General features: G+C 40.1%; 1 protein-coding gene across 28 annotated transcripts in view; it reads left to right on the forward strand.

Annotated features, from left to right (window-relative positions):
• Positions 1-27,347, forward strand: part of TRPM3 (transient receptor potential cation channel subfamily M member 3) — a 1,000,643-nt gene that overhangs the window by 658,146 nt on the left and 315,150 nt on the right. For 26 of the 28 annotated variants that reach the window (XM_089336758.1, XM_089336764.1, XM_070050833.2 and 23 more), the window contains exons 2-3: positions 25,757-25,836; positions 27,086-27,290. In XM_089336758.1, coding sequence (XP_089192884.1) covers positions 25,757-25,836; positions 27,086-27,290 — 285 coding nt within the window. Of the gene's footprint in view, positions 1-20,885; positions 21,216-25,756; positions 25,837-27,085; positions 27,291-27,347 lie in introns of those variants that run through there. The other 2 variants (XM_070050915.2, XM_089336772.1) reach the window with 2 other exon arrangements.

Below are 27,347 nucleotides of genomic sequence, written 5' to 3' on the forward strand. Positions count from 1 at the left end.
GGATCTGTGATTCAGCTAGAAACAGTACAGACATGTGGTCCCAGAGGAAATACTAACTCTTTATTTTGCATCGACACCAGAGACATGGAACCAAATGGAAATATAGTAAGGACCCAGTCAAGGCCTGAGACCAGGTTAATTTGTTTTGTTGACTGACTTTGACTGAGTTCTCTGTGTGGCCAAGAATCTTTGAGATAATAAATCATCATTTTACTCCTGGATAAAATCTTTTTCATCTTTAATCTTTTGACTAACACAGCTAATTTATTCTCAGAGGAAGAGGAATATCCTAGGACTTGAAAACTTGGTGGTAATGTTATTTTCAGAGTGTACTTTACGGTTATTTAAGGTAACTCATTAGTCTGTTAAGCTAAGGTACTGAGTGTTCTATATACCAGATACCAATTGAATTGCATAGGAATCAGAAAAGATACCTGGACTCTCTCCTGAACATACTCATAATCTAGGCAAGGAAAACAGAAAAGCTACATCATTAATATCTAAGTAATGTCATTGACAGGTTCTGGTGTCATTTAGAGAGATGGGTAAATTCTAAAGGCTGAGCTCTAAAGGAAACTGCTGAAATGCAGAAATGATGGAAAGCACCATTGTAATGTCGCCTTTTATTAGTCCACAGAGGAGATGTAATTATTCTGCTAAGTCTTCTTTTGCTGTTTGAAAGCAACAAATTAAACCCCACTAATCTACCTCACTGGATGGTACTTACCAAACCTAAGAGGCTTCAATTATCAACAGCTTAATAAACTTACTAATCTGCATTAAATGAAATCCTCTGCAAAATCACATTGAAACAATGCTTAAGTCATAATCAGCCTGCCTGGTACCCATAGACTATTGTATCTGAGCCCCAGAATGCACTGTGTAATCAAATTCCATGTTTCTTAAATCTCAGAAAATTCCTAATAAGTTTTATTTTTATTGTGGGAGGCACATTAATTCATCTGGTGCTTTTTTTAATCCAAAGAAAATTGACATTGAGGTGTAAGTTAAGTAAGGATATAATTCCAAACTGCTTAAATTCAGCCACCTATTATAAAAAAAAGATGGAAAGAAGGCTGTATTTTGTATATGGCAAGCCAGGACTCTGTTAACAAGCCCTCATTGGACCCCCTTCAAGAACCAAGGCTTGGTACCTTGTTCATCATTCCCTACCTCAATCCCTTGAGAGAGAACAAGATGAGCACTATTCCTTGTTTGCAAAAAGAGAAACAGAGGCACTGGAACATTTTGTCCTCAGTTGTAATTGGGAACACAAGCCAGTACCACTTCATCACTATTCTACATAGCCTGGTAGTTGAGCAGCTTAGGATTCACACAGATAATCTTTTGACTTGAGTTGCCATCTGACACAAAAGCCCACGCTGATAAAAACATTGTCAAGAGGAACTACCCTCTTAGCTCTTATGTGTTAAATAAAGAGTAGGGCGATGTAGAGGATGGTAGGATATGAGCATATAATTATTCAATGTTCACAAAATTGTTTGTGTGAAGGAGATGGAAATGGTAGCTAGCCTAATTTGATCATTGTGGTTTGAACACATGTATCAAACTATCATACTGTACCCCAGAAATATTACAATTTAAAAATAAAATTTTTCAAAAACACAAATGGAGCTACAGAATTAAGCTGAATAAAGGATTTCAATATTCTCAAATTTATAGACTAATCATTTAAACTTTTCCAGATAAAATGTGAACACCAACTAAATTTCCCCTATTGGGGATTCGGTTGGCACAATTTTGCTCTCTTAAACATAGAAAGTGCAGAATTTTTGCTTGGGTGAAACAAACGCTAATAAGCATCATCATTTAGAGGCTACCTGAGAAATAAAAATTGAATATCTATTGAGTTATGCTGATGGAAACTACTTTTCTTTTTTTTTTTTTAAGATTTATTTATTTATTTGAAAGTCAAGAGTTACACAGAGAGAGGAGAGGCAGAGAGAAAGAGAGAGGTCTTCCATCTGATGGTTCACTCCCCAGATGGTAGCAACGGCCAGAGCTGTGCCAATCTGAAGCCAGGAGCCAGGAGCTTCTTCCCAGTCTCCCACGTGGGTGCAGGGGCCCAAGGACTTGGGCCATCTTCTACTGATTTCCCAGGCCATAGCAGAGAGCTGGACAGGAAGTGGAGCAGCCAGGTCTAGAACCAACGCCCATATGGGATGCTGGTGCTTCAGGCCAGGGCGTTAACCCACTGCACCACAGTGCCGGCCCTGGAAACTACTTTTGACATAGTCTTCATACATTAGATTTTCCAAGGCTTGAAAAATTTGGAGCAAGGGGAAGGCATAACATCTTGTCTATTCTTAGCAGCGAAACCACATTGATATGCAGTTTATTACTTAAAAATACCTGGATTTAAATAATGGCAGTTATAGACATTAGGAAAAGACTTGGTGTACCTCCAAACAATCCAGAGCTTTCTGAAGACTCTTCTTAGTTGTGAGGTATTAATTTGAAAGTCTAGGTACTCAAGAATGATGATGGAGACCCAATATCATTCAAATAAACCTATAGGCTATGATGCCAGAAGAAGGAACTGTGGAGATTTAATACGTTTTAATATAGTCCTCCTTTTTTCAGGTTTTCCAGCATGTTAATGTGTAATGTAGGTTTGACAATTGTGAAATCTGGAGTGTATTAGTAGTGTTCAGTGGGAAAAAACACATGCATGTGTATATATTTGTACATCTAGTGTACACGCACATGGTATTGAGGGCAATCACAGAATCATTTCGGTGGCAGAACTTAAAGCCTTAGTTATGATTTTCCAATATTTCAATGCTTGATAATTCCATTTGTGCAGAATATGTTAGCAAAACGGAAGACCAAGGTGTTCCATTAATGATCATCATAATGTTCTGTCTGCAGATCTGAATGATCTATTTTCTTGATAACATATCATACTATTATTTTAATGACTATTATTGTTTATTACTATTTATCATTTTTTATCATTATTATCATTATTTTTATTTTTATTTGTCATTATTTTAACAACTGTTTGTTGAATTTCTTTTTTTTTTTTTTTTTGACAGGCAGAGTGGATAGTGAGAGAGAGAGAGACAGAGAGATGTTTGTTGAATTTCTACCAGATACTTTGGGTTAGGGAATAGAGTGAAAAAGGTAAATAGAGTCATTCCCCTAGAAGAGCTAGGAGAATGATGTGAGTATATGGGCTAGCTAGGTACTATCAATCCAGATACAAAGCCAAAGGACTTAGGAGCTCAGGAAAAAAACACTGTGAAGATTAGGAGAAAAAGGCAGAATAAGGAAGAAGTAAGAAATATGACATCCAATAAATAGTTTGAAACCACCTCCTTAAAAGTAAGGAAATTGGCTGGTGCCGCAGCTCACTAGGCTAATCCTCCGCCTTGCGGCTCCAGCACACCGGGTTCTAGTCCCGGTCGGGGCGCCGGATTCTGTCCCAGTTGCCCCTCTTCCAGGCCAGCTCTCTGCTGTGGCCAGGGAGTGCAGTGGAGGATGGCCCAGGTGCTTGGGCCCTGCATCCCATGAGAGACCAGGATAAGTACCTGGCTCCTGCCATCGGATCAGCGCGGTGCGCCGGCCACAGCGGCCATTGGAGGGTGAACCAACGGCAAAAGGAAGACCTTTCTCTCTGTCTCTGTCTCTCACTGTCCACTCTGCCTGTCAAAAAAATAAAATAAAATAAAATAAAATAAAATAAAATAAAATAAAAGTAAGGAAATCAAGAAAGACAAAAGTTACTTAATTAAATGAGATGCAACAAAAACCATTTAAATGCCTACTCCTTGCTAACAGTTATGTGAGAGGCCCACCTCTTCTGGCCAACATCAACTAGTCCTTTTCTGAGTGCCCTGGTCTGTGTCTCTTCTTCTCTAGGTCAGATAAGTTATTCTACAACCCTATTATGCATTCTAACTGTGTGAGATCGAACCAGCAGCTCACACTCTACTGCCTCAGGGTCCTTATTTTCAAAATGAGCATAGGGAAAGCACTTACTGCACAGATTAGTGATGAGATTCAAATTAATTAACACATGAAAATAATTACAGTTTTGTATGGGACATTGCAAGGGCTGTAAGACTATTACTATAATTGTGATCTTGATTACATGTAACCCATTTCCCTCCAAAACAGAATTTTTCCATTTTTAAAGGAATCATCTGGTATCTAAATGAAAACCATATTCAGCCACAAAATCTAAGTACATGATCATTTTATGGTATTTTATAAACATATCATATGATAATAAATTACGATTTTATTTAAAAATATGATCCTTCACCACAAATCACTTGAAGCATTATTCTTTAACATAGCACAAACTTAAACATGAACCCAAGGAATTTGTACCCCTTCAGAAAGTGGGGGGAAAAAAAGGGATTGGCCTGGGGCAAGTCCAAAGCAAGGAATTTAATTTAAGGATCCTATATGGGTGGCAAGGAACCAATTACATGAGCCACCACCACGGCATCCTACGGTTCACATTAGCAGGAAAGCTGGAGTCAGGTTCTTGATATGAGTATTTGAAACCAGGTACTCCAGTATGGGACAGAGTTGTCTTAACCAATGTTTTCACTGCTAGGCCTTATATACATGAAAACATGCCTAAATAGATACTTTTGAGTGTATGAATGAATTTCTATAAAAAATCAATAAGTACAACTCTGCCCATTTTTACATTCTCCATGCAGTGACTAATGTTGGAGCTCCAGGTAGCACTGTTTTTCATGAAGTATGTACACTTAGCAATTCCATAGCTAGGCTTCTATTTACACTTTATGTTTATTTTTTGTTTAAAGATATCTGTATTAGGAATGTATGCAGAAAGAAGTGTTCATTGTACTTAATCTCCCCTTGTGAGGTGTTAGATCTGTACATTTGTGGAAATCAAGTCCACTTTCCTAATACTTCACATTCAAGTAATTAATATTGGTGTCTGAGGTAGGATAAGATACATGCACACATAGGCATAAATATGAGTCCTGCATTTGTTCATGGTTCGTCATGTGCTGTGGCTTTGAGTAGGGTCAGTATTTAGTAGTGTTATGTGCACATCAATATACCAAGTAATAATCAGACAAAAGTAAAAGGGAAAAGAAATAACTGTTCAAACCAGTAAAATATGTTCTTATTTTGGGGGTCAACTAGTAATATAGTGAATTTCATGCTTTCACCAGTAGTAACAGTTTTAATGAGTGACCATAAATGGTGTTCTAATACAGATAGAATCCAAGAATCAGGAGGTTCATGGGTGGTTGAGTGTGTGTGTGTGTGTGTGTGTGTGAGAGAGAGAGAGAGAGAGAGAGAGAGAGAATGTGGCAATTTACCTTTTATATTTAGGTCACCAGCTAGAAATAGGGCATCATTGACCAGAAATAAGTTAATCTTCTAAGATCTTCTAAGATTCTAAGATCTCTAGCAAATCTCAGGTTCAGGGTTTAAACAGAAAGACAATTAAGATATAGTAGTTGGTCTCTATTTCATGATTTTTCAGTGACTAATGACCTTGTAATTGCCTTACTTCCAAAATAGTATCACACTTACCACTCGTGTGCCAGACAGAAATATTAGAATAAAACACATGATCAAATAATGTAAATATTTGTCTTCTCTGGAAGGAGGTGGTTCTGGAATTGGCCCTTATGAACATTTACATTTGAAATATCACATAGCCCATAATCCCACCCCCAACCCAAGGTCATGAGTGTTATTTGTCTATGTCCTTTCAAAAAGCAGTACTTATCCTTTGATTCAAAGCTGTTGTTAATCTGAAAGAAAGGTTTGTGTGACTGGGACTAGTGAGTTGAGTCTACCTGGTATAGAAGGAAGTTGGAGAGATGAGCTAGGATGTGATTATGCAAAGCCTGTAAAACCTGCTGAGGAATCTGGATCCTGGAAGACTAGGAAATCACGGAATGATCTTAGGGTAGAGGTGATGGAATACCATGAGCTAATTCATCATCTTGACAGATCATTAGTAAAAACATTCTGTATAATATTGCAGTGATGGAAACCTGGCTTTATATATTTGGCAAAACTTGCAGAAATGAATAACATAAAGTAAACCATAATGTAAACTGGATTTTAGTTAATGATCATGTAGCAATTTCTCAGTTCTAACAAATGTATGCACACCAATACAAGATGTTAAATAATAAGGAAACAGCTGGATTGGTTGAGGGAGGGAACATATGAGAACTCTGTATTCTTTGTGTTTAATTTTTCTATGAATTAAAAATTCAAAAAGTTAAGGTTTATTAAGGTAGGAAAAATCAGTTATTTCTAGGGGGAGAATGAACTGGAGAGACCTGTTAAGTACTAAAAAAAAATTCCTTAGTTTCTTTGAGAAGAATCTTGCTAATAGAAATACATTGTGGTATCAAATATTCAGAGATTAGGACTCCACATTAGAATAAGGGTGAGGTGGTGGGAGGTGAGGTAAGGGGGGAAAAAATCATGTTGTAACCCAGTAGAACACACAATCTTATTCTTGTGCCACCTATTAAAATTCTTTACACCTACTTTTGATTTTATGTTCATTCCTATAGACATAAAATTTAAAATAACATATTTAGAGATTGCTAGGGTATGCATTAGTATCTTCCAGGACCTCAAATCTTCTGAAGGGATGTTATATTAGCACCCTAGAGTAAGAAGTCAGTAAGGTGCAGGCTTTGGTAGTACTGGGAGTAAGGAAACATATGGACCATATCTGGACACTAAGCTGTCATATTAGAACAATATAAATAGAAGTTGCATTTATGTGGATGGCTTTATTTTCTATTTAATGTAGTAACTTGACAGAAATATGATTGAGAGACCATTACATTTATGCTACATTAACTTCATACCTAGTAATTTTTCATTTCCACTCAGTAATAGGAGAAGCATTACAATTATATCACAGGACCTTTCTGCTTGTTAGTTGCTTCTGATGACACAAATAGGAGTAGTTTGTTTTCAGTCCGTCCAGTTAAAAAAATTCTTTGATTTTTAGGTTAAAAAAAAACGTACAGGTTTTTGGGAATCTCCACCTATTCTGACTCGAATTAGGACTTATTATTTAGTAGTACATTTCTTTGACTGCTACTGAAATCACAGAGCTGCAGGAATGAAGTGTGAAAGATAAACAGAATTAAGGACTTAAAGGATGGCATTGCATTGCTGCAGCTCTGCATTTACTGGCCAGAAAACAGTTATCCTAGCCCACCCCCCCTCCCCCCCACCCCCCCAACCCCCCCACCCCCGGCCTCACAGCTGCCAGGACTATGGACAGCCCTCCGGGTCACTGGGTATGCACTTGCATTATCATGCTGAAACTGTTTTCAAAAACTCCTGGCCTTTGAGGAGGAAGTCAAATGTCTATCTCACAGTGTTTTTTGGTCGTAATCTTATTCAGTTCTTCCATTTGTTGGGTAAAGCTTATCCTATGGTTAGTGTTCTGAGATGTACATGGGTTCCATAGGGCCAGCACTACTACATTCTTTGATTGAAAAGTCTGTAAGTGTATATGTGACTTTTAAGTTTCTAAGTCACATTGTGTGGAAACAGCCATAGTGTTAGAACAGGTGGGGAAGTCTCGACCATAAATAAGATAATTTTGAAACAGAGGCTTATATCTTGATTTCAGTTTTCATTGTAGTCTTTCAGCTTTAATGAAGAGTATGTATTTTTGTGGAGATCAGAATGATGAAAATGTACTTACTCCCCTACAAAAAGAAAAACATTGCTCAGCAACACTAAAATCAGCCCTGGAGCACAGACATGCGGAGTTTTCTGGACCCTCACTGAGGCATAGGAGCTTCATCCATTAGGCTCAACCAGGGGCTGGGACTTCAGTGGGACCTTTACTTCTGTAGGTCCCAGTTTTTCATTTGTATAATGGAATTTTATAATATCTGCACTACAGAGTTATTGTGAAGGTTGCATGTAATGCTATAAGCTGTGGCTTATGTAAATTTTATATTTTTGAGCATACTTCAAAACGTTCATGGACAAATAAAATAAAAAGATAATTTTGTTACAAAAATAATCTGATAGGCTGGCACCACAGCTCACTTGGCTAATACTCTGCCTGTGGCACCAGCACCCCGGGTTCTAGTCCCAGTTGGGGCGCCGGTTCTGTCCCGGTTGCTCCTCTTCCAGTCTAGCTCTCTGCTATGGCCTGGGAAGACAATGGAGGATGGCCCAGGTGCTTGGGCCCTGCACCCCCATGGGAGACCAGGAGGAAGCACCTGGCTCCTGGTTTAGGATAGGCACAGTGCGCCGGCCATAGCAGCCATTTGGGGGGTGAACCAACAGAATCAAGACCTTTTTATCTGTCTCTCTCTAACTCTGCCTGTCAAAATAAATAAATAACCTGGTAGAATCCATTGTGCACAGTTTTTTTAATAATGCACATTTTTATGAATTTTTGAAAAACTGATAGACATTAACTTCAAAATTTTTTTCACCAAAATGAAATTATTTTTAATTCAATCTTGCATGACAATTTTAAGGCACCATGATATAATGTATTTTTGTCAAGCAATGATTAGTTATTTCATAGAAAAGAAACAAATTTCCAAATAAATGTAGAAATATTTTTAATTGCTTATAAAATACCTATGCAGAATGACTATTCTACATAAAAATTCTGAATATATTCAAGTATTTGTACAGCATGACCTTTTGATAAAAGATAATTTGGGGCTGGCATTGTGGCATAGCAGGTAAAGCCACTGTCTGGGATGCTGGCATCCCAATATGGGCTCCAGTTCAAGTCCCAGCTGCTCCACTTGCAATCCCAATCTCTGTTAATGGCCTGGAAATGCAGTAGAAGATAGCCTAAGTGCTTTGACCCCTGCCACCCACATAGGAGACCCAGAAGAAGGTTCTGGTTCTTGGCTTCATCCTGGCCCATCACCAGCCAGTGCAGTCATCTGGGGAGTAAACCAGCAGATGGAAGATTTCTCCGTCTCCCTCTCCCTCTTCCCCTCTCCCTCTCTCCCTCTCTCCCTCTCTCTATATATGTCTGCAACTCAGACTTTCAAATTAATAAATAAATAAATCTTTTTAAAAAGATGAATTAGGTCCAGCACTGTGACAAAGTGGGTTAACGCTCTGGCCTGAAGCATCGGCATCCCATATGGGCACCCGGTTCGAGACCCAGCTGCTCCACTTCAAATCTGGCTCTCTGCTGTGGCCTGGGAAAGCAGTAGAAGAAGGCCCAAGTCCTTGGGCCCCTGCACCCTCACGGGAGACCCAGAGGAGGCTCCTGGCTTCGGATAGTCACAGCTCTGGCCGTTGCGGCCAACTGGGGAGTGAACCATCGATGGAAGACCTCTCTCTCTCTCTTTGCTTCTCCTCTCTCTGTGTAACTCTGACTTTCAAATAAATAAGTCTTTAAAAATAAAAAGATGAATTTAAGTTACTGTAAAGCATAATCTATTTTCTCCAAACTGGATGATAAAGACACTTAAGTTTATGTTTAAATATATTTGATTAAGTTTAGAGGTGCCAAAGTAAATTTTAATAAGTAGTTTCAGTCCACAAAGAGATTATTCCCCAAAGGTGAATTTTGTGAATGAGGAACTGATATCCCTTTTCAAACAATGTTAAGAAAAGGAGAAGGAAGAAGAGAAATCTCCTAGTCAAGGCTACAAAACTCTAGTTATACCATGATAGTACTGAATACTTGCAGAAGAAATTGGTAGATGATACTTATCTTGAAATGAAAACCAGTAGTCATAGTATTACACAGCGTTTCCTTAATAGAATCATGAGCAAGCTTTAGATGTGGACTGATGGTAATGGTGACTCACTCTGGCCAGACAAGCTTCTTAAAGAATACAGTATTTTATGCAGGATATTGAAGAACAGTCATTTACAAAACGCAGAATGAAGAAACTAACATTCCACCCAAAGGCACAACATATTCAAAGGTTAAGAAACGTGTAGCAGCATGGCACATTAGAGAAACCGTCAACAGCTTGGCTGCAGCATAAAGTGTACAGAGGTTTGTAGGGAAATTGAGAGACTGGATTAATGAAACTGCCAGAGCCAGAGGCTAAAGGCCTTAAATGCTGAGCTGATTGTGTTGGGACTGGGGAGCTATTCAGGGGTATTGATCGGGGGTAGCATTAATGGCTTTTTTTAACAAAAAGATTATTTATTTTGAAAGAATTACTGAGACAGAGATCTTCCATCCACAGGTTCACTCCCCATATGGCTAACTGCAGCCAGCCCTGGGACAGGCTAAAGCCAGGATCTTCTTCCAGGTCTCCCACATGGGTGGCAGGGGCCCAAGTGCTTGAGCCATCTCCCACTGCTTTCCCAGGCATATTAGCAGGGAGCTGGGTTGGAAGTGGAGCAGCCGGGAAACAAACTGGCACCATTTGAGATGCCAGTATTGCGGGCGGCAGCTTTAATCACTACACCAAAACACCAGCCCCTAATTAATTGTTTTAGAAAGAACACACTGGTACCAGGGTGCTTCGAAGGCACCTGGCTTTGATATGATCCTTTATTGTTGCTTTACCTTACTTAATGGCAATTTGAGCATTAACATAGTACATTCATTTTCATAAATTAAAATAAAAACAGGGAGTCTTTCCCCAAATTTCATTCATTTTTGAAACAATTTTATCAAAATCATTTTTACTTTTTTCATTCAGAAATTCCCTGAAATATTGATTAGCATGTAAATATGTATATGTTTTTATGGGGTTCAGTAAAGTGTTTCAACATGTACATATAGCATGAACCAATCAAATGAAGCAATTAACCTTTCCATTCCTAGTTTTTCTTTGTGTTGGTAGCCTACCAGCTCCTCTCTTCCAGTTCTTAGTATAGTTGTGAACTATAGTCACCTCACTGTGCTGTGGAACACTACAACTGAAAACTTTAAAAAAAATAAAAGATTTATTTATTTATTTATTTGAAAGTCAGAGTTAGAGAAAGAGAAAAGGAAAGCAGTATAGAGAGATCAAGCTTCCACCCACTGGTTCACTGCCCAAGTGGCCACAATAGCCAGGGCTCAGCCAGACTGGAGCCAGGAGCTCCCCAGGTCTCCCATGTGGGTGGTAGGGGCTCAAGCACTTGGACCATTAACAGGGAGCTGGATCAGAAGTTGAGCAGCTGGCACACTAATCAGCACCCATATCGAATGCTGGTGTCACAGGTGTTGGCTTTATCCTTTATGCCACAGCGCTGGCCCCATGGAGTCATAGAGCTGACTAATAGAGTACGTGAAATATAATGTATTGGAGTGAAACTGACATTTTGAGATTTGATGATTGTTTATAGCCCTTGTCTCTTCCATTGAGGAACAGTGTTTTGTTTTGTTTTTTTCTTTATACTATTTGTTGAACTCTTTTACTTAAAGTAGGGTTAACTATACAATCATTATATATACTGAAAATAGATCCTTGTAGAAATTAAGAGTGGGAATATGAGCTGGGGGGGAAGGGTTGGACCATGGGTGGGAGGGAGCTCAGGGTGGGAAGTGCCACTATGTTCCTAAATCTGTACATATGAATTATATGAAACTTGTATAACTTAAATACAATTTAAAAAAAAGAAATTATCATTTCTAACAGTCTTTTAGTACCTGTCATCCAACCTCCCTCCATTGGCTTCTCTCCCTTCCCTTCCCAGTCTTTATTAATTATGGTGCTAAGTTCAGATGGACTATTTTCTTGTACATATGAGACAGAATGTATAGTGTCTGTTGTTTCAATGTAATGACTTCCAGTTCCATCCCGTTCACTGCAAATATCAGCATTTCATTCTTTTTGGGGCTGAAAAATACTCCATTGGGTACATATAATATATATATTTATTTTTAAGATTTATTTATTTTTTACTTGAGAGTCAGAGTTATACACAGAGAGGAGAGGCAGAGAGAGAAAGAGATCTTCCATCCGCTGATTCTTTCCCCAATTGGCTGCAACAGTCAGAACTGCACCGATCCAAAGCCAGGAGCCAGGAGCTTCTTCCAGGTCTCCCACGCAGGTGCAGGGGCCCAAGGACTTGGACCATCTTCTACTGATTTCCCAGGCCATAGCAGAGAGCTGGATGGGAAGTGGAACAGCCAGGTCTATAACCGGTGCCCATGTGAGATGCTGGCGCTTCAGGCCACAGCATTAACCTGCTGCGCCACAGCGCTGGCGCCCATATAACATATTCTTTACTCATTTATCTATCAGAGGGAGCTAGATTGATCCCATGTTCGACTATGATGAATACTGCTGCAATAAGCATATGATGATTTTATTCCCTTTGGCTATATCCCAGAAGTGGGATAGTTGACTCATATGATACATCTATTTTTAGTTTTTCATGCACCTCTGCACTGTTCTCCATAATAGCTCTTAATAGCTGTATTAATTTGCATCCCCACCAACAGTGTAAAAGACTTCTCTTTTCTACACATGGACCATTTGTCTTTTTTTTTTTCCTCTCTCTCGAATCATAGTCATTCTAACTGAAGTGAAATACACCACACTGTGGTTTTAATTTGTATTTTCTTGACCACTATTAGTACTGAGAATTTTTTATGAATTTGTTGGTCATTTGTAGTTCTTTTCAGAGATGTGTATGCAGATCATTTGTCCATTTCTTAAGGGGATTATTGGGTTTTGTTGTTGTTTAAGTGTTTTTTTTTTCATTCTTTGTGTATTTTGGATATTAATCCTTTGTCAGATGACTAGTTTGTAAATATTTTCCCCCATTTTCTATTGGCTGTCTCTTAATTCTGTGAATGTTTTCCTTTCCTGTGGAGAAGCTTAGCTTGAAATAATCCTTTTCATCTAATTTTGCTTCTGTTCCCTGTGTTTTGGGGGTCATATAAAAATCATTTTCCATGCCGTGTCTTAAAGTATTTTCTTCTGCCAGCGCCATAGCCCACTTGGCTAATCCCCTGCCTGCAGTGCCAGCACCCGGGTTCTAGTCCCAGTTGGGGTGCCGGGTTCTAGTCCCCGTTGCTCCTCTTCCAGTCCAGTTCTCTGCTGTGGCCCAGGAGGGCAGTGGAGGGTGGCCCAAGTGATTGGGTCCCTGTATCTGCATGGGAGACCAGGAGGAAGCACCTGGCTCCTGGCTTCTGATTGGCGTAGTGCCGGCCGTGGTGGCCATTAGGGGAGTGAACCAACGGAAGGAAGACCTTTCTCTCTGTCTCTTACTGTCTAACTCTGCCTGTCAAAAAAAAAATATTTTCTTCTAATATTTCCATAGTTTCAGATCTTACATTTAGATCTCTGATCAATTTTGAGTTGGTTTTTCATAGAGTGTGAGATGGGGTATATTTCAATCTTATGCATATGGATGCCTAGTCTTACCAGTGTGATTTATTAAAGAGAATGTCCTTTCTTTCATGTATATTTTGCGGCGTTTGTCAAAAGTCATTAGTCTGTAAATGTATTGATTCATATTTGGGGTATTTACCCTGTTCTTTTAGTCCACGTGTCTGTTTTTATGTTAGTACCATAGTATTTTGGTTATGATAGCTGTATGTATATCTTGAAATCTGATATTATGGTGCTTCCAGCATTGTTCATTTTCTTCAAACTTGCGTTGGCTCTTTGGGGTCTTCGGTATTCTTTATTCTAGTTCTGTGAAAAATGTTATGGGTATGTTCATGCAGATTGCATTGAATCTGTAAATTACTTTGAATAATATATGGTCATTTTCATAATGTTCTTCCAACTCAAGAATGTGAAAGGTCTTTCCATTTCTTGTGTGTATCTTCAAATTCTTTCCTTGGTAGTTTATGATTTTCACTGTAGAGGTCTTTCCCATCCTTGGTTAAATGTATTCCAAGGTATTATATTTATTATTTGTTTTATTTGTGAGTTTATGTATTTATTTTTGAGTTCTTTTATTTGAAAAACAGAGTTACAGAGACAGGAGAGACAGAGGGGGGAGAGATAGATCTATCAGTTGGTTCACTCTCCAAATGGCCATAACAGCCAGAGCTGGACCAAAGTCTCCTGGGTCTCTCATGTGGATACAGGGGCCCAGGCTTTTAGGCTGTCCTCCATTGCTTTCCTAGACACATAAGCAGGGAGCTGGATTGGAAGTGGAGCAACCAGGACACAAATTGGTGCCCATATACGATGTTGGCATCACAGGTGGCAGCTCACCTTTAAATGGCACATCTCTTCATCTCATTGATCTTTTCTATTGTTTTTTAGTCTCTATTTTATTGATTTGTACCCTGATCTTTATTTCATTCTACTAATTTTAAGTTTGGTCTGTTGCTGTTTTTATAGATCCTTGATTTGCATTGTTAGGTTGTTTCTTTTTATCTTTCTATTTTTTTCTTGATGTAGGTACTTCTATCAAATTTCCCCCTTTATATTGCTTTTCCTGTATCCCATAAGGTTTGCAATGTTTTGCTCCATTTTCATCAGTTTCAAGGAATTCTTAAATTTTTCTGATGATTTCTTCAGTGACTGGTTGTTAATTCAGACATAGCTCTCTGAGTCTACATATATTTGTATAATTTCTAGAGAATTCCATTTAATATTGATTTTTGGTTTTATTCCATTGTGGTCAAAAATTTTACTTATTTTTCATTCTTTTGAATTCATTGAAATTTGTTTTGTGGCCTAAAATATGGTCTATCCTAGATAATGTCATGAGTGCTGATGGAAAGAATGTGTACACTGCAGCTGTGGGACAGAATGTTCCATAAATGTCTGTTAGGACCATTTAGTCTACATTCTGTTTTAACTCTGATGTTTCTTTGTTGATGCTGGGCATTGGGTAAGAGTCCAGGTAATATATTCATTGATGACAATGGATGTTAAAGTCCTCACAATTAGTGTATTGGAGCTTCTATCTGCCTTTATATGTGATAATGTTTGTTTTATAAAATTAGATGCATCAGCATTAGAAGTATATACATTTACAGTAGTCATATCTTATTGTTGATTTGATCCCTTAATGATTATATAGTGCTTTTCTTGTCACTTTTTACAGTTTTTGTCTTAAAGTGTATCTTGTCTGACATAAATATACTACCCTGCTCACTTTTAATTTTCATTTGCATAAAATGAATTTTCCCATCCCTTCATATTCATTCTCTGTGTGTCTTTATTGGTGAAGTGAATTTCTTGTATATCATTAGATCTTGCTTTTTGAAATCCAGTCAGTCTATACCTTTTATTTGGGGAATTTAGTCCATCTATATTCACTGTTACTATTGATAAGTAATGACTTAGTACTGTCATTGAAAAATGCTTTCCTGTTTATTTTGCATTGAACCCCCTTTGTTCTTTTTTGATTGAGTTTTGTACTTTCACCTTTTTGTGATGGTGGTTATTGTCATTTCTGTAGGGAGGACTCCCTTAAGCATCCTCTTTTATGTTGCTGTCTTTGAACTCTGCATCCTGTGAGGTTCCTGTGTCTCTCTTTCTGAGCTCCAGTGTTCTCCCTTGGGATTCACCTCAACATGCAGTTATTTTAACTCTTCTCTGAGGAGTAGATGAACCCTGGACATCTCCAGCCAACCAGCAAGGAGAATTTCCTCTAATCTAAAACATTTTTTTGATGAACTCATTTTTTTCACAACTCCAAAGTTTTATTCTCAAGCCATAGTGTGTGTTAAATTTCAGGTTTAGCCAGTCCTTGGGCTTAATGTATTTGTATAAATCTAGCAATTAGAAGAAGAATGTACATCTGGATTCCACCCTTAAATCCCCCTTTAGGAAATGCTGGTCCATCTCTTGCCATTGTTTTCCAGATGAACAGTTGATGTGCGAGGAAATCAAATGATTGACCTGAGTCCTTGATGTGCCTACAATGTGCCATCACTCTAGATGCCGAGGTGACAGGTAACAACACAAAATCACTGCCCTGAAGAACTTGAATTCCATCAGAGGACACAGGCTAACACCAAACAACATAAAGATGACACAACGCTAGGTAATCTGTAGGGTTATGGGAGAAATAGCAGGAATTAAATCAACAGAGATTGACATGGTTTATCTTTAGATAGATGATCGAGAAAGACCACTGAGCACTCTAGGTAGGTTCAGAGAGTGAGTCATGGGATAGCTGGAGATGAACTTTCTAAGTATAAGAAACAACAGGAGCAAAAGGCCCTTGATGTGCTAGAGGAAGAGTAAGACAAGGTAGTGGTGGTACTAACAAAGCTTCATTTTTAGTACCACTGCCACGCCCTCTATTGGCAACCATTCATACACACATCTTTTTTCTATGCCAGGAGTTGACCAGAATACACCAGTTCCAGCCCACCTTCTATTGGAACAAAGCCATGCTCATTTGTTTACATGTTGCCTGTGGCTGCTTTTGTGTACAACAGCAGAGTTGAGTATTTAGTCTGTATGGCCCACAGAGTCTAAAATCCATCTGGCCTTTTGCAATAACATTTGCTGATGCCTACTCTGTTTTGTACTCTTTTGTTGTTGTTGTTGTCATCAAATGTGGACATCAAAAGGACAAAAAATAAGTTGGGAACTTTTATAATAATGAAAAACACATTTTCCATGTCAAAATCTGGTCTCTACTGGCAGAAAACCTGATTTAACTTTTTAAAATTTTTGCTGTATACAAATAGAAATTTTTTTAAAAAAAGATTTATTTGAAAGAGTTACACTGACAAAGGGAGAGATGAAGAGAGGGAGACAGAGAGGGGGAGAGAGAGAAATCTTCCACCCACTGGTTCACTCCTCAAGTAGCTTCAACAAACAGGGCAGAGCCAGGCCAAAGTCAGGAGCCAGGAGATTCTTCCAGGATTCCCATGTGGGTGCAGGCACCCATCTTCTACTGCTTTCCCAGGTATATCAGCAGGTAACTAGAGTGGAAGTGGAGCAGCTGGAACTCGAATCATCACCCAACATGGTGCCACAAGATTGCTTTCAATCTTAAATTCAATCACATAGTTATTAAGTCTTTTAAATATTGTCTACATATTTTTAAAGATTTATATTTGTTTGAAAGGCAAAGTTTGAGAGAGAAAGAGAATTTTTGATTCACTGGTTTAACCTCCAAATGGATGCAACAACTAGAGCTGGGCCAATGCAAAGCCAGGAGCCAGGAGCTTCTTCTAGGTTTCTCACATGGGTGCAGGAGCCCAAGGACTTGGGCCATCCTTCACTTCTTTCCCAGGCACATTAGCGGGGAGCTGGATCTGAAGTAGAGCATCTGGGACGTGAACCTGGTGTCCATATGCGTTACCAGCACAGCAGATGGCAATTTAACCCACTACGCCACAGCGCAGGCCCCCACCCAAATATTTTTTCATTCTGTTCTCTCTTGTCTTCATTTTTGTTTTTTGTTTTTGCTTATTTTTCCTTTCTAAGGAGAAATAAACATTCAACAGGGAGTAGACTATGAGGCACTTTCTATGAACTTCATATTAAAGACAGAAATACTGCTCCCAGGACCCTGAGCGTTTTTTCGGTGACACAGGAAGTCACGGGTGAAGACAGCACAGCAGTTTTTTCATATGAGGTTGTGATGATCGCAAGGACCCTTTGATTTGAGAAGGTAATTAGGTCCAAAGAGGCTTATGGCTCTGAGCCACACCGTCCATATGGATCTTTTTAAAATCTTGCACACCACCCAACAACACAACTCCCAACAGGGTATATTACCAGCCTGTTCTAGATGTAGGTTAGAGAGGATAGGAATTGGATACCAACAACAAGAAACCACAAGTGCAATGCTTACTGTGATTGTTTTTCACTCCTATCTTTATGTAATGGCAGAGTATCTCATTCTCACAATATGTCATTAAAGGAACATTACATGTGAAGACAATATATTAAAATAAAGTTTCTAGGGGCTGGTGTGACATAGTGGGTAAAGCCACTGCCTGCAACACTGGCATTCCATAAAGGCACCCGTTTGAATTCTGGCTGCTCAAGTTTCGATCCAGCTCCCTGCTAGTACATCTGGGAAAGCAGCTGAGAATGGCTAAAATGCCTAGGCCCCTGCCACCCAGGAGCCAGGTTTCAGCTTCGCCCAGCCCTGGCCGGATTCAGCCATTTGGGGAGTAAACCAGCAATGGAAGTTCCCTCTCCCTCTCTCTGTCTTTACCTCTCTCTCTGGAACTTTGCCTTTCAAATAAATAAGAATCTTTTTTAAAAAATTGAAAGTAATCCTATAAAGTGTTGAAAATAGTATTTAGTGAAGAAGGAAGTTGAGAAAGCAGAATCTTTACATATTTTTTAAGTTGGGAAGATTATGACCAATGTATTTAGTCTCACAGATACACTGCAGACTGCAAGCTCAGTGAGTCTTCCAGGCATTTATCTGCCTACCAGCCTTCCTCCTCTCTCCCCTTCCTCTTTCTCGTCCCTCTTCTCTCTCACTCCCCTCCCCGCTTCTTTCTTTCTCCTCCTTTCTCTTTCGCTCCAGAAAACTCACCCTGCACATTCTAAAACTTTCCTTTCCAAGTCTTTCCCACTGAGCCCTCTCTGTTCATTGAATTATTTCTAAGTCAATTCTTGAGCTATTCTTTCTGTTAACCTCTTGTTATCATCAAAGTTTGAGAGCTCAAAAACTATGTATTTTCTGACTACATAAAAATGTAGTTTTCTGAGAACAAATATATGGCTATAGAAAAGATTTCAGAGAAGATGGAAACAACAAAAGGAGTAAAATAAAAACTAGCCATAGTTACCACCCTAGAATGTCCTGTACCTATCATCTCAGTATGTATTTAATAATGTTTTCAGTATTTGCAGTGTGTTTATGCTCACTATATATGGCCTGTGTTATTTTTGTGAAACAACATGAAAATGTGTATTTCCATATATACTAAATAGTCTTCTGAAACCTGGTTATGATCACAAAATTTCTTGAACCATACCTTATTTAGTCTCCTACTGATGGACTTTTATTTTGTCTTCCATTTTTTTTTTTTTTTGGTATCATGAGTAATGCTGCAGTGAACATCTTTGTATGCTCACAACTCTGATGATTCCCTTAGAACAAATGTCTGGGAACGTTACTTCACAGAAGGAGGTGTGTGTATGCTTCTAAGACCATTCCCACATGTTATGCTCTAGAGAACTCCTGAATAGGTAAAGGAATTTAAAGTGCAAGTTCAGTCCTTTAGTTTGTGTGGCTCCATTGTGTATTTAATACGAAAGTTCAGTCTGTGATTTTTGTTTAGGTCTTGGTTATTGTGATGATTTCTCAAATGAAAGGTAGTGTATCATCCCTTGTCTCTAGGAGAAGAACCTTGGGAATGGAGAGGCCAGAAAACAAGGGAGATGGGGAGGTATAAATCCTAGAAAGAGCAAAGAGCCAAGAAAATGGCTTTGGAGTGAATCCACGTTTGAAGTAAGGCATTCCGTTCCTGCGATGGCTCTTTCTGAGTATCTGCGTAACAACTGCCATACACTCTGACAGCAAACCATAGGAAAATAGAAACCAGAGGCTGCCTTTACAGATTGACAGGCCACAAGGCTTGGTAGAGACACCTCTCACTTTTGTCTCTGGGAAGAATAAGCTTTGGGTTTGAACGGTTCATATATTCACTTTTTTTTTTTTTTTTTTTTTTGACAGGCAGAGTGGATAGTGAGAGAGAGAGACAGAGAGAAAGGTCTTCCTTTGCCATTGGTTCACCCTCCAATGGCCGCCACGGCTGGCGCGCTGCGGCCGGCGCACCACGCTGATCCGATGTCAGGAGCCAGGTGCTTCTCCTGGTCTCCCATGTTGTGCAGGGCCCAAGCACTTGGGCCATCCTCCACTGCCTTCCTGGGCCACAGCAGAGAGCTGGCCTGGAAGAGGGGCAACCAGGAAAGAATCTGGCACCCCGACCGGGACTAGAACCCGGTGTGCCGGCGCTACTAGGTGGAGGATTAGCCTATTGAGCCGCAGCACCGGCCCATACATTCACTTTTTCAAAAGTAACTTTTGGCCGGCGCCGCGGGTCAATAGGCTAATCCTCCGCCTGCGGCGCAAGCCCCCAGGTTCTAGTCTCAATCTGGGCGCCGATCCTGTCCTGGTTGCTCCTCTTCCAGTCCAGCTCTCTGCTGTGGCCCAGGAGTGCAGTGGAGGATGGCCCAAGTCCTTGGGCCCTGCACCCACATGGGAGACCAGGAGAAGCACCTGGCTCCTGGCTTCAGATCAGTGTGGTACACCTGCTGCAGTGGCCATTGGGGGGTGAACCAACGGTAAAGGAAGACCTTTCTCTCTCTCTCTCTCTCTCTCTCTCCCTTTCTCTCTCTCACTGTCCACTCTGTCAAAAAAAAAAAAAAAGTAACTTTTGCCTTGTTAAGCTCTTTTGTCATCCAGAACGTTAACTCATCTAGTTAAGAACACCTATTATCAGTGGGGAGGGGAGGGAGGCCCTCTTGGATGATGTTTGAGTGTCCTTTACATGTGGCTGAATACCAGCCGGGATTTCTCAATTGGACTACTCCAAACACATCGCAGTACCATTACCTTCGATCTGCGCCCACATGCTGTAGTGGTCACAGCTCATCTGTTTTTTTAAAAAGCAAAGTGTGGGTTTCCAATCATGCATTTGCAATAATCAGGGAGAGACAGTGGGATGAGAACTGTGACAGGCACGTCTTGTTATTGACATTTTAGCAGTTGCGGAAGGTGCCTGGCAAGCACCGACTTTGTTCTCCTTGGGCTCATGGTCAGAGACCAAAATATTCTTTTACAACTCTCCAAGTTTGTAGCAGTTCCTCTTTAAAGAAATGCTATCATTCCTTTCTTCACGGACCTGGAACAATGCCCCTTGTGTGCGCCAACCACTTGGAGAATTAATACACTGTTTCTTTAGAAGGATTTGCTTTCAAAGTTGAACTTCCAGAACCCAGAACACCTTATCACACTTTACTCTCTCAAAGTGGAAAAAGAGAAAGGGGCGGGGAGGGCTGAGAGCCTGTTAGGACTTGTGCCAGTTAAATCCGATCTCGCAGGGGATATGTTTTTCTTCTGGCGTCAGATTAAATTTTCAAATCAAGCAGTGTTTGAGGCTGCAAGGGAATGTCCATGGGATTCTTAGTGAAGCTAATCCCAAAGCAGTGGCGCATTCCAAGGGGCTAATCTGCCCAAGTTCATTGCTTACTTGAAACGTCTCTGGGGGGAAGAGCCGGGCAAGTGACTTTTTTTCCAGTGGGCGGTCATAAGAGCATTATTAACGGCGTGACCAGCCCCAGCCACAGCAAAATGAAAGCAACAGGAGCTGCTCGGGGGACTGACTGCCGTTGCCAGTGGCCAGAGTCAGCGCACAGGTAAAACGATCGCAGCTAACTTTTCTCTTGTTCAACTGTTCAGTGTCGGATGTGGGGACCTGGAGAAAGACCCAAAGACACCCAGGGATGTGGAGGGGAAGCCAGAGGCAAAGATGAACCTGTGCCTTCAGGACCTTGTGGGCTGGACTGTGAAATGGCAGAGAGTGGCAGGGAGAAGCGTGGGGAAGTTTTCCTGGTCATTTGTTCCCATAAAGTTAGCAAACTCTTCTTCTTCTGGTCTTGCGGTTACTAACCTGAGTTGGTTTTTTTTTGTTTTTTGTTTGTTTGTTTGTTTGTTTTGCTGACCTGGCCTGGGAAAAAGTGGATTGCTATAGCACTTCTGATGGCTTTCTGGAGTAGGATTTTAAGACACACTGTATGAATGTGCTGGAAAGGAGTGATACCAGGAGAGCTTGTTGATCCCGTAGCTGGAAGGGAGGGCACGCAGAGAAGATTCAGAGTAAGCTGGAGATGGTGTGGTGTTGGTGGCAGAGGCTTTGTGAAATAGAATTGAAACCCTCTTAAATGAAAGAATTTAATTTTTTTCTATTTAAGGCAACATTTACTGTTTTTTGGTTGTTGTTTTTGTCATTTAGATGAGTTGCTGACTGTTCATTTACCTCAAAATGAATACTGTATTCTTCGAGGGTAATCATTAGACTTTGTCTAAAATGTGGATGTCCTCAATTTTGTTTTGAATAAGATGTCCTTTAATGATTAGCCTTTGAAGAACACTTCCCCATTACACATCACACATGACTGATAATGCAGAAAGACAAGAAAGAAAGCAGCCCTTCACAACCTCAGTCATGGTTGTGTGACCATTCCACCTTTAGAAAAGAATGCAAAAAAGTGATTTTCTGAGGAGTAAGAAGAAGCCATCCTTTGCAAGAATGCATGAGACTTCCGAAGCATATTTAAAAAGAAAAGATTTTAGGACAGTCTGTCCATTGAATCTTTGCATTATAAAAGTATTAAAAGATCAACTAGAAAAACGGCATGTCAAAACTATTTCATGCTTTCTAATAATCAGGAGAACCATCCTGAGTTATCATAGCTGGATATCGAAGTATATGAAGCTTCATGCAGAGTGGTTCAAAGCCTTTGAACACAAGAAGAAAGAATTAGTTGGGAACAAGTTAAACCATGATTATACATCAACTATGCCTTCTCCGAGAAAATAATTTGGAAAATTTAATATCTGTCCCATTACAGACCTGAATACAGGCACAATAAAGCAAAATCCACAAAGTAAATTATGCCTGATAGTTTGCAGAGGTTCCAATTCGTGTGTGATACACGCATTCTTTCTGTTATGCATTAAACTTCCCACGTACAATCACAGTCATGAATGGTGGAAAGATGTCTTACATTTCCCTTTGCTGTCTCTCTCAATGGTGTTTGCCTTGGCAAGGGAAATGATTCATTGCCTAATAATAAGAAATAGAGAGTGATTCTCAAGCCTCTTGCTAACAGTGAGGTAAATCTTCACCTTTGAGAAAGTAATTAAGATGCTAAGCCATACACAACTCAAAGTGCTCTTACTAAAGGGCTGACAACCCAGCTGGCATAAGCAGTAATTCTAACCTCAAACCATCACACTGAACCTTCCATGGCCTTCTGGGTTAAAACCAGGATCCAAGAGCAAAAGAAAGAATGAAAGTGTCCTTGCAAAGTTGACTCCATGCATCACGGCCCCCTCAAATACTCAAGTTGAGTCCTGTTGCAATTACGTTTCTTTCATGGACGTGTGATAATGACCATGCCACCCCTTTGACTGACTTCCTTCTCGTATTCTGGTGTCTTCTGAATGCCCCACCCCATCCTTTTCCTCAAGAAATGAAGAAGAGATAAGAGAGTGTTCATTACTGCACAGGTGAGGATTGCATGAGGGAAACGAGAAGGTAAAAGACGTGAGTGGCCTCTAGGCGTCCAACTCTTGGCAGGTACCACCGTGCTCCCAGGCGTGCCCTGATGGCACTGCCCATATCCAGGGGACTTGGTCGGTCACAGTTCATTTGGACAGGCAAGTTAGCAGAGTGGGTAAGAATATGAACTCTGGGGTCAGATGGCTAAAGTTCAGGCCCTGGCTTGAAAGCACAGTTGCTGCGTCTGTCTGCCTCCATTTCTCCTTTGGTAAATGGATACCATGGGAGTACCCTCCTCCCAGAGGTCTTAGGAGGATCAAAGGAGATCATACAAACATGGCACAATGCTAAACACATGAAGGGCCCTGGGTAAATGTTAGCTGTTGCTGTTACCTGTGGTGCTTCTGCTTCATAAGTCAGGTGCTGTATCTGAGTCACCTGCTTTGATTCTCACACTCCTTCCAAGTAGCTGTGATTATTCACATGTTATGGAAGAGCCTTAGAGAGGTTAACTAACTTTTCTATGTACCCTGTCAGTGACCATCCGGACCTCTTGGGCACCTATCATCCCCAACATGAAAGAGCCCAGGTCACCTCTGTGCCCAAGAATTTTGTAGTAGCTGCCTCTGAAATTTTTTGAAATTTTAGTCCCAGAATCAATGAACACAGGGCTGTTACCTCTTCTTGGAGTGAAAGCATGATACCCAGAAAATAATAGCTGTGCTCCATGTCAGGTGTTACTACTGCACCTATTTAATAGAAGAGGAAAACTGAGGATCAAAACACTTGTGTGCTTGCTCCATGCTGCAGAGTCAACTTCACACCATTCTTTCTACCTGCACACTTTATGCTTTTCCCAGTTTCTCTAAGGGACAATTGATCAGCACTCCCTGAAATTCCCAGATGCTCCCCCAAATGATCCTCATGAAGGCTTGGCAAAGTGGGCCATGAAAGAAAGAAAGTACCTTCTCCCCTTCTGTTCCCCATGGTGTGGGCAAAGTTGGTTTCAAATACCCAGGGAAGAACATGTGCCTGTCTGTGTGCCAAGAGATGGTATCAGTGAAAGAATTCAGTGTCTGGGAAAAATCGGAGCCTATGAATAGTTTAACTTACAGGCTTTCTACAAAGATAAAGACTGGCTATCTATGCCACTAAGCTCATTTCTGTTGCAAAGATAGAATCCTTCCTACCTGTTTAAGAAGGTAAATCTTGGGAAAATGATGGTGGGACTTTTTTCACTTCCTTCTGGCAAAAAGATTGGACTATGCTCCCTTTGTTTGATGTATGTAGAGAGGTCCACCTGGACCCCAGGATCTCTGAGGCAGTGTGGGTGCAATGTTTGAAGACCCAGAAATTCTATGACCTCATTGTGACCATGAATGAAACCGGATGCAGTTCCATTGGGCCACTCAACCACCCCCCATGTTGCTATTTATAAAATATGCATTGTTGTCTTAGAAAACGCCCATCTGCAGTCCCACACCATTGCATAGCCCTCCACTGTGAGAAAGGAGGGGATGCGAGGCTGAGACACTGGGGCAAAGCAGAAGTTAACCCAGCATAGGCAGACATTTGAGTGGGTGCCGGAGTCAAGTGTGGTTACTGCCAACAAATAGTGGTTAGTAACAGTTAACACCAGTTGTGGAGGCAGATCAGGTAGACAGCTCAGTGGTGCTTTGGCTCTGTGTTCTAAGGCTAAGAAGTTGGGACTGATGCTGGGTTACAGCAAAGATGATACCACATAGAAATAACATCACAGGTTGCTGTAGCAACTTCCATCTGAAATGCTTGGAGAAGGAATCTTCTGAGCAGCCAATTGGATTCCATGGGAGGCTCCTCTGCTATTTCAAATGCTGGTAAAGGAAATGGGAAAGGGGCATGATGAATATTCTGCATTGGAACAAAGATCTACAGTTTGCTGCAACCTCCTTTGTCTGTCTGAGAACCCAATCTCAGGGGCAGGACTTTTGGGAGGAGAGTCCCAGTAACACCCATTGTAAGAAGCTGAATTTGCTCTGCTTAAAGATATGTGGGATGCAGAAATAATGGGCCATCTTCTTTCCTTCCAAAGGTATTACCTGTGAAATTTTGGACTATGATAAAGACATTTTTTTTTCTTTCTGATGTTTTCATTAACTTTTTCTCCTTCTGTACTTAAGCATTGCTAATTTGGATTTTAGAAAAAGCCTGGTGATGGATTAGAGCTTTGAGCTATGTGATTCCCCTGCCATTTTTCCTTTCTTCTAGAAGGAAAACTAATGGAGATATTAGCTTGAAAACCTTATAATTATTTAGGTGCCTTTCTTGATACCACTGAGTAGTTGTTTTCTATAAGGTTGTTTTCTATAAACTTACTGCTCTGTCTCTCCAAGTCAATTATATCTGTAAATGGCAATGACTTTCTGGTCTTCAAAAATTATTGTGGATTTATGCACAGTTCCATCACTAATATTTTAAAAATAATGACTATTTCCTTTGACTCTGACATTATGTTAAATAACCTAATCAGCAGGTTCTAGAAGTAATTGATTTTGTTATATGCAGTATTTATGTTGAATAACTCAATTTCAATTCAGTTTACAATAATATAGGCTATTATGTGATTATAAAATTTTGCTTCCTAGTCAACAATATTTAAAGGTTATGTTCACCTTTCCTCTCTTTTTTTTCCAGGCTCAGAAATCCTGGATAGAAAGAGCATTTTATAAAAGAGAATGTGTTCACATCATACCCAGCACCAAAGACCCCCATAGGTAAGCATCTCACTGTCTCTAATGTCTTCAGAATGTGAAGTAGCAATTATAAAACAGTACCGATTATTACCCACTGCAAGGGAAACAACTTTAAAGGTCATTTTTTATATTGTTGGATGTTTTTGAAGCAATCATATAGGCACTATATAAAATGCCTTCCCTACAGTTAATTCTTAGTCTAAGAGCCTGTGCAGAATAACATAGACCATTATGGAAAGAATTAATCACATTTTTGTTTTGTTTTGTTGCTGATTTTCCCTTGGAAGTATTTTGTGAAAATATTTAGTTTACAGCAACATGCATTCAAATAAAAGACTCCTATCTGATTACCACATGTACTACAGACCTTCAGATTCCCATCCAAGCTCATTGTTAGCAGCTGGCTTACCTTCCTGAAGATTAACAAGGTATAAGGTGGGGTAAAGTAGCATATGTAAATATATATAGAGAGATGTGCATACACATATATTCATGCATAGAGAGTCACTTATTAACAGCTAATTTAATAAAGTAATTGAAAATATGGATAATAGAGTCTTAGACACCAACAATGTGACCTTGGGCAAATGACCTAACCTTCGAAACTAACATCTCATAAAATGGATGCTAAATTATGAGTGTTTAATGAGCATTAGTTATATACAAGTATTCCACCTATTATTACTAGTGTGGTAATGAATGCAAGACATATGATACAATGTTTTCACATGTCTCATGAATATTTTCTTCATCATTTAAGAATGCTTAAGCCTGCACATTTTTATCTCAGAATTAGATATTTGACGGCCAATGTCAACCCAGAAGAGACGAGTTAGGTTGAGACTCACATAGACATGGGATCTCTCATTCAAATGTGCTTGTTAAAATGCTTCCCTCTAAGCTCTTCCACTTCCTTAATGCCAGATTGGAGAGGTGAGAGCTGTAAGAATAGAAAAATCTAGAGAACTTTGTTTTGCGGGTGTCCTATCTTGAAGCGCAGGCCATATGTGAACGAGGACGATGGAGAAGGGCAGGAAGCATATTCAAGCTTATGTAGCTGAAGGAAAATGGAGAAGTGTTGGAAACAAAAAAAGATACGTGTGTCACACAAAGCCTGAGTTCACCATTTGCCTGATAACAGCCGCATGAAGGCGTTTTCGCCGAGAACTCACTGAAGTGGGCTGACAAAGCACTGCAGAATCCTCCAGCCTTTAGTGTGTTTGCCAACACTGGCTAACGCCAGGGGTCCACCATCCCTCTCCCATCACAGGTGTTGCTGTGGACGTCTGATCGGCCAGCATGTCGGCCTCACACCCAGTATCTCCGTGCTTCAGAATGAGAAAAATGAAAGTCGTCTGTCCCGAAATGATATCCAGTCTGAGAAGTGGTCCATCAGCAAACACACCCAACTCAGCCCAACGGATGCTTTTGGGACCATTGAGTTCCAAGGAGGAGGTCATTCCAACAAAGCCATGGTAATCAAAAAGCTATTCAGTCGATGCCAGTGTAACTCGTGTCTGACACAGGATTGG

This window comes from Oryctolagus cuniculus, chromosome 1 (assembly GCF_051225735.1).
Source record: "Oryctolagus cuniculus isolate XC-2025 breed Fujian yellow rabbit chromosome 1, ASM5122573v1, whole genome shotgun sequence".
NCBI classification, from domain to species: domain Eukaryota; kingdom Metazoa; phylum Chordata; class Mammalia; order Lagomorpha; family Leporidae; genus Oryctolagus; species Oryctolagus cuniculus.